This window comes from Oncorhynchus clarkii, chromosome 10, assembly GCF_045791955.1.
Source record: "Oncorhynchus clarkii lewisi isolate Uvic-CL-2024 chromosome 10, UVic_Ocla_1.0, whole genome shotgun sequence".
Classification (NCBI taxonomy): domain Eukaryota; kingdom Metazoa; phylum Chordata; class Actinopteri; order Salmoniformes; family Salmonidae; genus Oncorhynchus; species Oncorhynchus clarkii.
In genome coordinates this window covers 61,671,210-61,683,603 of record NC_092156.1, presented here as the reverse complement: position 1 = coordinate 61,683,603, position 12,394 = coordinate 61,671,210, and the positions used below count along the sequence as shown (strand labels likewise).

Sequence of the window (12,394 nt, the reverse complement as noted above, 5' to 3'; positions counted from 1 at the left end):
AGACAAAATATCAACAGGGCAGTGTTATTAACCCGACTTCAAAACACGGATCTTTGTGTGTGGCAATCAAGATGTTTTTTTTTGCCCGTGGACAATACGGAAGTACGTGCACACCGGACGTTTTCATGAAACTGAAGTTTGCATGTGTTTACATGGTTTTGTGCACGTGCCAGGTGATCATAATTTAAAACGGCAGTAATGGTGCTCTAAAAATTCGGGTAAACAATACTTTCCTGTGGATAATTTGTCTCGAATTTCGAGCAATTGAAGGACAAACCGCACAGATCACCGGTGTAGAGTAAGTTCAAATGTAATTGTATTCAATATTCTTGCTTGTAAGGAACATTTGCACAATGTTACATTCGTTTCAGGCTGTATCTACCAATTGCATGGTGTATTACAGCCTAATGAAATCAGACAATTAACAAGTCTGTTGTCATTATTTAGATTAGCGTCCCGGTGTTGTGCCGAAAATCTTTCCCTGACAGAACCCCCCCACCCCACACTCCACACTCAATTCTTCATTGCTGCGACTTGGTTGCTATTTGACATTTCTGCACTTCACTCCGTTGTCAGTTTAGCCTACATTTCACTTATCTTAGTAGCAGAAAGCATTTTTATTTGTGTCCTTCAATGCAGCTGTCAGTGATCACGTTAGACTGCATTTGATTTGATTTGATTTTGTATGGAGGTTTGATCGCGGGGTAGGCACTAGTAATGTCTGCAGTTTTCGGTTTGGCTATTTGTTTCAAGTGTATTAGTCTATAAATACATCTCTTTGCCATAATTCGTCATCTGTCCCATGTCTTATTCGACTAGTAGTTGTTCTGAAATGTTTATTGCTTGCCTACATTTTACTCCCTCTGTCTAATATAACACACATATATTTATTTCGGAAGTTTGTTCTATAGAAACTATTTGACTCTGATGTGGGCCACAGAAAGTATTTGACTCTAGTGACAAAATTAAGGAGATTAATTTTGTCCCCTCAATCATTTTTGCAGCTTTGTATAATGTTAAAAAAAGTATAACTACACAGTGGTGACCCGTTGTTCATGGCAGGTGAGGCAGAGCTGTTTTGAGCCCCACCTCATTATATACTGTATAACGCTACAGCATACCATATGACATTCTAGACAAGTCGTTCTCAACTGGTTTTGCCTGGGGACCCAAAATTGACAACTAATATTATGGACTGTTGATGATTACATTTTGTGATGTTGTATTGCAGCTGCCTTCTTGGGCAGGCTTCACTTGCAAAATAGAGTCTGTCTCAATGGGCTACTATTAGGATATTAAAGAAAGACATTACACAGCCATATTAACTGAGAAAACATTTATTATAAATTAAAGTGAATACGCCCTTTTAATTAGGAGACCACGTATTTGACTCTAGTGACAATTAAAGAGATTCATTTTGTCCCCTCAATCATTTTTGCAGCTTTGTATAATGTTAAAAATTATGTTTAAAAAAGTATAACTACTCAGTGGTGACCCATCAGGAGTGGGGTGTAATAGGAGTGGGGTGTAATAGGAGTGGGGTGTAATAGGAGTGGGGTGTAATAGGAGTGGGGTGTAATAGGAGTGGGGTGTAATAGGAGTGGGGTGTAATAGGAGTGGGGTGTAATAGGAGTGGGGTGTAATACATTATCAGACTCAGAACATGACATTAAAACCAGTCCAATGATGTTAATGAACAGTAACACATACCAGTTTTTAAAATAGAAAAAATAACAATCATTAGGATTTCATAATCACCAATTACCATGTGAATAGTTTCACAACCTTGAAAAATGTTTTTGAAGGTGTCTGTTTATAACCAGTTTAATAAAATGTCAGAATTAATTAACAATAATAATTAACTTACTGAACAATAACTCATTAACCTGTTTATTTATTGTGTGTGTGTGTGCGTGGCCTATCAGTGGGAAAACTGGGGATGTTTTTTTCAGTTTTATACGTTTATCGAACTCTGAGATGATGGTTGACAGGGCAATTCAGAGGTCATGCTGGCTTGTCCAGTTTGTTTCTGCTTTTAGTTTTCAGCACGGCCATAGCAGAGAAGACACTTTCACACAGATAGGTACTGCTGAACGGTAGCATGATTCTAATTGCATGACAGGCCAGAGCAGAATGCTCTCCCACTACGCTGCACCAGAACTTTGGCAGTGTCATTTCCCGGGACGTGCATGCTCAGTCCGCGGTCAAATGACATCTCCACCAGCTGATCCTCTTTGTTGCTTGGCAGCGTGATTCTTCCCATCTCCACTCGGGGTCCTGTACCCAGTCGTATTGTCTCCTGTTCTCCTCCGGGAAGTAGTCTCAACTTTCCCTGCAGCTTAACAAGATGTTTAGCAGTTTAACAGCAATCTCTGCTTGAAGCTCATAAAAGCGACCCAACACTTTACCCTTGGAAAGCCAGCGGACCTCTGCATGATAAAGCACCTGCTGGTGCTCGCCCCTCATCCCTACAGAAGGCCTGGAAACACCAGCTTTTTGTGGAATTCTTTTTGATATAATTGACACACTTGATCACATCCTGGAGAGTGGCGTGGAGCTCATGCACCATGTCCTTCGCTGCCAATGCCTCCCTGTGTAGGAAACAGTAGTTCCACGTCATACTCAGTGCTCTCTCCAGTATCCGCTTTACTTCTCCGGAGTGCTTTCCCTTCATGGCAGCTTCCCCATCAGTGGTCACACTGACGCACCCATCCCAGGCCAGTCCCACAGAGCCCAGGTACATATCCATTGTGGTAAAGACAGTAGTGATGGTGGGCAAATCAGCACTAAAAAGGAACTGTTCCTCAAAGTTATTATCCCAGGTGTGTCTGGGGGGAAAGTAGTTTAGTGTTATCTGCATAGCAATGATAGGGGAGACCATGTGAGAATATGAAGGAGGCGAGTGATTTGGTGTATACAGAGAAGAGGGCCTAGAACCGGGGGGTACACCAGTAGTGAGAGTATGCGGTGAGTATGCGGTGAGAGTATGCGGTGCAGACACAGATCCTCTCCATGTCACCTGGCAAGAGTGGCCTGCCAGGTAAGATGCATTCCAAGAGTATACAGAGACTGAGACGCCCAGCCCTTAGAGGGTGAAGAGGAGGATCTGATGGCTCGCAGTGTCGAATGCAGAGGATAGATATAGGAGGATGAGAACAGAGGACAGCAGTGCGGAGAGCCTCCGTGACACAGAGGAGAGCAGTCTCGGTTGAGTGACCTGTCTAGAAGGTTAGGGTCAAGAAGATTGTTCAGAGGGCGATGACAAGAGTTGGTCTGAGACAAGAAGATAGTGTCTTGTAATTGGAATATAAGGGAGGAAGTTATGTTGTGCAGAATGAGATTGGGGCATACGGGATTGAATCCTTCTTTGAAATTAATCGGGAAACATGGTACTGGAATGTGTGATGGGTGTATGGTAGAGAAGGGTTGAACATTTATTATGATGTAGAAAGGGAGAGTTTATTTGATAGGGTTAGAGAGGTAGGCCTGAGATGGGGATTGGGTGGTATTTTTTTTAGAGGGGGGGGGGGGGGTAGTGAGGTTTGTAGGGAATTTTATTTTATTAGAAATTCAGAGTTATAGAATAGGAATAGGGAGACCGTGACCGTCCTCACACTCCACTACGGTAGGTGGCGGTATATACACAATTTCAGTTGGTTGCGATTCGCCAATGGAAATGTAAAGAAGAAGTAATTGGAAGTGAACATGACCAAGAACAATTTCCACGATAGCGTTTTTATTTAGATATTAACTCCACAGAACTCAAAATGACTAATTTAACTGCACAGCATCACATATCTGCTCCGGGTAGTCATTAATTCGTGTTGGAGACAGGACTTGTTTGATAGATGTTATCTAGGTAACTAAGCTATATAGCAGTTAATGTTAGCTAACAATGGCTAACTGTATGGTTTTTCACACTCAAATAGCCTCCGTCATGGAGGTTCTAGCGAATGCAGCCGTGGCAGAGATATGTAAACTCGTAGACGACGACTATGCAGTGTTTCGTTTGGAAATTTCTCAAAGCCAGAAGGAAAACGGGGCATTACGGAGGAAACTCCAGCTACTGGAACTGAAGATGGCACGGGAGCGCGCAGAGAGGACAAGGCGAGAGCGCGTCCTCGCCAGTCCTCCCAGAAGTGTCAATATTCTCGACCGATACAGAGGATTGGCAAGAGGTACATTTTGCAGAAGGCTGAGGGGCGTGTCGCCCCGTTCCACTTTGTGCATGTGTCACTAGATTTGTTACACACATATGGTTAACCAGAATTGGGTCTTGGTCAGTTTTTGGACATTATACATTAATTGCCCCGATTACTAACTGTCGATCTAGCACAGACACTTTCATATTTTAACCAGATTTTTGATTTACTACCTTTTCTATTATTTACTTATTGAAAACAAATAGTATATAAAGAAGTTATACGAAGTGTTACCTAACATCCTTTCCAATTCTATACAGTGTCAATAGTGTACAATATATACTGTTGAGCAGTACCTAACCTAACCACCTCTTCCCCCAATCATTCTCAGGTGAAGGACATCTCACTGGAGGCCATAGGCGCTTTGTGAAGCCAGCGGGACACGCGTGGAGAGATGACCAACCCATATCTATAGATGAGGGGAGTGGAACCTCAACCAGGCATGTTATCATGATAAAGGTTAGTGTAATTGTGTTGCATTAAAAAGGAGAGTTTGTAAATCAAATGTGCAACATTTATTTCAGAAGGGCTCGCCTCAGCTATTCACTTGCTTACATGGACTAATTTGTCTGCCATAGGGGAGCTTGTGAGACTTCCCTATGACATTGTTATCCAATTCAACTCATGTACCGGTAATAACCTCCTCTCTTCTTATGTCAGTCTGCAGATGCAGAGGCTGCAGGTCCTGGGGTCAAGCAGGAGACGTCTGAAGGAGAAGAGGACCAACGGCACAGCAGAGACATCCAGACTGGAGACCCTACCATCGCTCCAGCGCCGCCCAGGATCCAAAGCAGCATCACGGAGGTCAGTGGAATGCCGAACGCCGTCCTCAAGTCAGAGACAAACACAGAGACTTTAACTGTACCATACAGGCTCTTACACACAGGATCTGACCACAGATCAGACCCAGTGGGGCTTGAGCGACTGGGCTGTCCTCCTGCTCCTGGCTCAGAGTATTTACCAGTATTTCACCAGAGCGAGAGGACGGTTAATTCCCATGGAGATGATGATGGTGACACGTTAGACACTGGTGGTGCTTCATCTTGTTCTTATGCTACAGAGATGGACCCTGTCAACATATCCTTGGGTTTAGAGAGACAGACTGATCTGTCTAGAGGGGACTGGAACCGGTACAGTAGTGGTGTATACTCTGAAGGGTGCCTAGATAAGAAAGGGGAGGTTATAGTGGTAGATGAGGTGAAAGTGGAGGGCAACGCTCCTCTGACATGGAATGCAGATGAGACTCACTTAGAAGGACACTCACAAGGCAGAGATTTCTTAGATTACACGGATAACTTAGAGACGACCCACTCCCCTCCACATGCTTTCAGGGATCGCAACCCAGTGTCCACGTCAATGGGGCCTTCCGATTCACACAGCCGGGTCCTTTTCGATCAAGTATTGAACTCAAACGACAGGGCTATAGCCCAGACTCAGGGAGGGGGAGCCACATCAGGCAATATCAAAGAGAAGCGGTTCCTCTGCATGTTCTGTAACAAAGGCTTCAGCTGCCCCCAGAAGGTAGAGATCCACCAGAGGGTCCACACAGGGGTGAAACCATTCAGCTGTACCCAGTGTCACATGCGCTTTGCTGAGGCTGGCAGCCTGAAGAGGCACCAGAGGGTCCACACAGGAGAGAAACCCTTCAGCTGTACCCAGTGTCATATGTGCTTCTCCCACTCTTTCAGCCTGAAAAGGCACCAAAGGGTCCACACAGGTGACAAATCATACAGCTGCCCCCAGTGTGAGAAGAGCTTCACCCACCAGAACCAGCTGAAGATGCACCTGAAAGTCCACATGGGAGAAAGGCCGTTTGCCTGTACGCACTGCGGGAAGAGGTTCTCAGAGAGGAGCTACCTCCGGATACACCAGCAGAAAAAACATTCCACTTTATAACATAGAAAGTACCCATTCCACTCGATAGCTTCTGACTTTTTGATCAAACCTTGCATTAAAGACAGATTCATTTTCATTGTCTGCAGAAAAGATCCCCAGATGCATTTGGAATAATGAAAGTAACAGATCTGTGTTGAATATTCCTGGGTAGAATATTGCATACAGACATTGTTTGATATGATATGTACACCCCTCACATTTTTGTAAATATTTGAGTATATCTTTTCATGTGACAACACTGAAGAAATGACACTTTGCTACAATGTAAAGTAGTGTAAATTTGCTGTCCCCTCAAAATAACGCAACACACAGCCATTAATGTCTAAACCGCTGGCAACAAAAGTGGGCCCAAAGTGTCAATATTTTGTGTGGACACCATCATTTTCCAGCACTGCCTTAACCCTCTCGGGCATGGAGTTCACCAGAGCTTCACAGGTTGCCACTGGAGTCCTCTTCCACTCCTCCATGACGACATCATGGAGCTGGTGGATGTTAGAGACATCGCACTCCTCCACCTTCTGTTTGAGGATGCCCCACAGATGCTCAATAGGGTTTAGGTCTGGAGACATGCTTGGCCAGTCCATCACCTTTACCCTCAGCTTCTTTAGCAAGGCAGTGGTCGTCTTGGAGGTGTGTTTGGGGTCGTTATCATGTTGGAATACTGCCCAGCGGCCCAGTCTCCGAAGGGAAGGGATCATGCTCTGCTTCAGAATGTCACAGTACATGTTGGCATTCATGGTTCCCTCAATGAACTGTAGCTCCCCAGTGCCGGCAGCACTCATGCAGCCCCAGACCATGACACTCCCACCACCATGCTTGACTGTAGGCAAGACGCACTTGTCGTTGTACTCATCACCTGGTTGCCGCCACACATGCTTGACACCATCTGAACCAAATAAGTTTATCTTAGTCTCATCAGACCACAGGACATGGTTCCAGTAATCTACAGTGGGGCAAAAAAGTATTTAGTCAGCCACCAATTATGCAAGTTCTGACTTAAAAATATGAGAGGCCTGTAATTGTCATCATAGGTACACTTCAACTATGACAGACAAAATGAGAAAAAAAAGTAGGATTTTTAATGAATTTATTTGCAAATTATGGTGGAAAATAAGTATTTGGTCAATGACAAAAGTTTATCTCAATACTTTGTTATATACCCTTTGTTGGCAATAACAGAGGTCAAACGTTTTCTGTAAGTCTTCACAAGGTTTTCACACACTGTTGCTGGTATTTTGACATTCCTCCATGCAGATCTCCTCTAGAGCAGTGATGTTTTGGGGCTGTTGCTGGGCAACACGGACTTTCAACTCCCTCCAAAGATTTTTTTTGGGGGGGGAGAGATGTGGTTTAGTGAGGAATGGGGCTGGGACAGGTCGGGTCACATTAAGGGAGAAGGAACAGTTTATTATCCACATCACTGAACTTCCTGCCTAGTAATAAAGATGTCATGTCTAGAGGAAAGGAGGAGACTTCACCTAAATTGGGGTATATATATTTGTGCTGGTGGGAACATGTCTGTCTGTTCAGCTGTCTGACCCATTGGGTGAATAAACTTGGTTTTAGCTTTAATAATCATCTGTGAGTTTTTACTCGGTTCATTTAGAACAGGCCTGGGCAACTCCAGTCCTCGGGGGCCTGATTGGTGTCACACTTTTGCCCCAGCTGCAGCTAACACACCTGACTCCAATAATCAACTAATCATGACATTCAGTTAATAAAAATGCAATTAGTTTAAAATCAGGTGTGTTTGCTAGGGATAGGGGAAAAGTGTGACACCAATCAGGCCCACGAGGACTGGAATTGTCCAGGCCTGATTTAGAACCTAACAGTATATATTATGGTACCACGTCTGATCTCATTAATATGCTACCTTCTAGGGATGAAATGGTTACCGTTTCACGATAAACCATGGTAAAACTGGTAAATGGTAAAATTCCCAACGGTTGGTATTACCGTTTCAAATTATAATTATCATTAAATCAGTAAATACTGTCCAGCATCAACCAGCATCAACCAAAGTTAGACACAGTCTGACATAGGCGCAGCATGCAACGTGGGTTTTGATTTGTGTGAAAACATGGCGGGAGTCAGTGACAGCGCTCGAGAGATTTTTCAGCCTTCTAAGAGGACAATCTGAAGTGTGGTCGTATTTTGGGTTTAACAAGAATGCTGAGGGAAACTTAATCGAAGATGGTCACCCAATCTGCAGAACATGCAAAAAACAACTTCAAATCTCTTGAGTCATCTTCGTGACCACCACCCGCTACTTTATAGCAAATGCAAGCTAAGTTAACTTTTAGCTCAATGCATGATGTGGTGACTTCGGAATGGGGGAAAATGTCATGGTTTGTCTGTCTAACTTGCTAATAGCTTGTCAATAATGAAAACTGAAGCTTTCAGTGTTACCTACTCTTTTAAAAACACTTCACGTTGTTCTGCTGCTGTATGTGTCGTGTGTCTGCAGACTCTATTCGCCCATTGCACACGATAACACGTTATGTAGTTTAGTTACCCAACCAACATATTTTGTGAAGTTAAAATCCGGCAGTCGTCGACTTGGTTGTAAAAGTGTTCCAACGAGAGAGACTATAGACTCCTATACAAGGCTCCTGTATTTGTCAATTGTTGAGCTCATTGCAATTACTGTCACTGTCTTCTTAAGACTCATTTGTATTTATGTAAATTGTGCATGGGGGTCATTGCATATACTCATGCAACACAGAAGATGATAGACTGTGTGAGTGAATAATAATTATAATGTAACAACTAGTGATGCACCAATATTACATTTTTTGGCGATACCGATATTTTCCTTGCCCCAAAAAAACAGCACGATAACCGGTATTTAAAAAAATTTGCAGCCTTTTTAAGCATTCTATTACAGTTAAATAATTACACACACATGGACGCAGCGGTCCAAGGCACTGCATCTCAGTGCAAGAGGTGTCACTACAGTCCTTGGTTCGAATCCAGCCTGTATCACATCCGACCGTGATTGGGAGTCCCATAGTACGCCGCACAATTGGCCCAGCGTCGTCCGGGTTTGGCCGGGGTAGGCCGTCATTGTAAATAAGAATTTGTTTTTAACTGACTTGCCCAGTTAAAGGTTACACACACACCACACTGACCAAAAAGTTATTTTGTTGGCATTTACGTATGTCCCCATTAACAGTAAAACATAATCAAAACCTATTTCTTTCACTTCCTTGCTGTGCTGTTTCGTTTGTCATTTGCTCAGTCATTTCATTCTCAACCAGGATTTCTATGGAACGCCGTTGGGGTCTTGGCATGTCAAAAAAGATACACGTCAAATAAGCTTGTTGACCAATCAGGACCTGAACATGACTGCATGTCACATAATAATTTAACGCTTTAATTAATTTATGTAGTTATTACACATTGATTACACTATCACTTGTATTTCATAAGTCACAACGATTCATCGATACGTATGCTATGATGCTGGTAAAGTTGTCCCGCGCGCCTACAGTGCTGGTCAAAACAAATCTAGCTAGCTCATGGAAGCAAAAAAATGTCTTCCCCAAAAACATATCAAAACAAAATCCGTTTCAGACACTCTAATGTGCTTGTCCTCTTGCTCAGTTGTGCACCGGGGCCTCCTTCTCCTCTTTCTATTCTGGTTAGAGCCAGTTTGCGCTGTTCTGTGAAGGGGGTAGTACACAGCGTTGTATGAGATCTTCAGTTTCTTGGCAATTTCACGCATGGAATAGCCATCATTTCCCAGTACAAGAATAGACTGATGAGTTTCAGAAGAATTTTCTTTGTTTCTGGCCATTTTGAGCCTGTAATCGAACCCACAAATGCTGATGCTCCAGATACTCAACTAGTCTAAAGATGGCAAATTTTATTGCTTCTTTAATCAAAACCGTTTTCAGCTGTGCTAACGTAATTGCAAAAGGGTTTTCTACTGATCAATTCCAAGACTGAATCCTAAGCCTGTACAACCAGGTTAAAGCTGATGTTGGAAAAACTTTGGCTCAAGGCACATGGTTTGCTGCAACCACTGACCCAGACCAGTGAAAGCAGGGGTTGTCTCAACCCTACATCAGCTTCACTATCCATTACCTCACCCCAGACTGGCAACTGGAATCAAACTGCCTGGAAACACAGTTCTTCCCAGAAGATCACTCAGCTCACAACATCAGGGAGTTTTTTGAGAATATGCTGGAAGAGTGGGGGATCAACAAGAAAGACCTGGTCTGCATAACCACAGACAAAGCAACAAACATGATCAAGGCTTTTGAAGAGTTCCCAGATCTGTGGCTTAGGTGCTTTGCCTATAATTTGAACCTGGCCATCTGAGTTGACACAGCAGTCAAGGCCTGCCGTCATCTGGTCCAAGGCTCCTCACAGAACTTGAATTTCTGCATAAATTGGTCATAATTTGACCTGATCTTTATCTAAGTCACAACAATAGACAAACAGTCTGCTTAGTCTAACAACACACAAACTATTATACGTTTTCATGTCTTTATTGAACACACCATGTAAACATTCACAGTGCAGGGTGGAAAAAGTATGTGAACCCTTGGATTTAATAACTGGTTGACCCTCCTTTGGCAGCAATAACCTCAACCAAACGTTTTCTGTAGTTGCGGATCAGACCTGCACAACGGTTAGGAGGAATTTTGGACCATTCCTCTTTACAAAACTGTTTCAGTTCAGCAATATTCTTGGGATGTTGGGTGTGAACCGCTCTCGAGATCATGCCACCGCATCTCAATCGGGTTGAGGTCAGGACTCTGACTGGGCCACTTCAGAAGCCATTCTGTTGTTGATTTACTACTGTGTTTTGTGTCATTGTCCTGTTGCATCACCCAACTTCTGTTGAGCTTCAATTGGCGGACAGATAGCCTTACATTCTCCTGCAAAATGTATTGATAAACAATTCATTTTTCCGTTGATGATAGCAAGCTGTCCAGGCCCCGAGGCAGCAAAGCAGCCCAAACCATGATGCTCCCTCCATCATACTTTAGTTGCGATGAGGTTTTGATGTTGGTGTGCTGTGCCTTTTTTTCTCAACACATAGTGTTGTGTGTTCCATCCAAACAACTCAAATGTAGTTTAATCTGTCCACAGAATATTTTTCCAGTAGCATTGTGGAACATCCAGGTGCTCTTTTGCGAACTTCAGATGTGCAGCAATGTTTTTTTGGACAGCAGTGGCTTCTTCTGTGGTGTCCTCCCATGAACACCATTCTTGTTAAGAGTTTTACGTATTGTAGACTCGTCAACAGAGATGTTAGCATGTTCCAGGGATTTCTGTAAGTCTTTTAGCTAACACTCTGGGATTCTTCTTAACCTCATTGAGCATATGCGATGTGCTCTTGCAGTCATCTTTGCAGGAAAGCCACTCCTAGGGAGAGTAGCAACAGTGCTGAACTTTCTCCATTTATAGACATTTTGTCTTACTGATGAACATCAAGGATTTTAGAGATATTTTTGTAACCCTTTCCAGCTTTATTCAAGTCAACAATTCTTTATCTTAGGTCTTCTGAGATCTCTTTTGTTCAAGGTATGGCTCACATCAGGCAATGCTTCATGTGAATAGCAAACTCACATTTTGTGAGTGTTTTATATTGCAGGGCAGCTCTAACCAACATCTCCAATCTCATCTCATTGATTGGACTCCATGTTAGCTGACTCCTGACTCCAGTTATCTTTATGAGAAGTCATTAACCTAGGGGTTCACATACTTTTTCCAACCTAATAATGTTTAAATGTTGTATTCAATATAGTCAAGAAAAATACAATATTTTCTGTGTTATTAGTTTAGGCACACTGTTTATTGTTGTGACTTAGAGGATGATCAGAACATTTTTTTTACCAATTTATGCAGAAATCCAGGTAATTCCAAAGGGTTCACATACTTTTTCTTGCAACTGTAGCTACTGTAGGTAAAACACAGCTAGTTAGCTAGATAGCAATTGTCTGTATTTTAGCTATCTGGATGCTTAACATGCTTTGCAGGACAACATGACATTCTTCTTGCCACTCCCGTCTCTGTCTTCTTCTAGGATCAAACCCTAATGGTTACAGCAGCATCGATTTTCACAAATTTCCTTTCCTTTTTATTTTATTTTTTAAATCAATGAAGACCACAAACCAGGAACTACTGCTACTCGTAATCACATAATTCTACACAAGTATTGACAAATTCTCGCCGTTTAGACATGACTCTGTCCACGAGAGGTTACCCCACAAATACAGACAGGATCAGGATTGGCATTCACCATGAGAACATATAAGGAGAACCTAGCCCATAACACAATC

The 12,394-nt window shown here is 42.9% G+C and overlaps 1 protein-coding gene across 1 annotated transcript; it reads left to right on the top strand.

The window, feature by feature from the left end:
- Positions 1-3,666: 3,666 nt before the first annotated feature.
- Positions 3,667-7,670, top strand: LOC139418951 (uncharacterized). The gene is made up of 3 exons (XM_071168744.1): positions 3,667-4,178; positions 4,534-4,661; positions 4,863-7,670. The coding sequence occupies exons 1-3, from the start codon at positions 3,896-3,898 to the stop codon at positions 6,096-6,098; spliced, it is 1,647 nt and encodes a 548-aa protein (XP_071024845.1). The 5' UTR covers positions 3,667-3,895; the 3' UTR covers positions 6,099-7,670.
- Positions 7,671-12,394: the final 4,724 nt, after the last annotated feature.

Bases quoted from the DNA above. Each gene is read 5' to 3' on its own strand.
- LOC139418951 (XM_071168744.1), top strand. From the start codon at position 3,896: ATGGCTAACTGTATGGTTTTTCACACTCAAATAGCCTCCGTCATGGAG. The intron at 4,179-4,533 runs GTACATTTTGCA...AATCATTCTCAG, and splicing joins ATACAGAGGATTGGCAAGAG to GTGAAGGACATCTCACTGGA. The intron at 4,662-4,862 runs GTTAGTGTAATT...TTCTTATGTCAG, and splicing joins GGCATGTTATCATGATAAAG to TCTGCAGATGCAGAGGCTGC.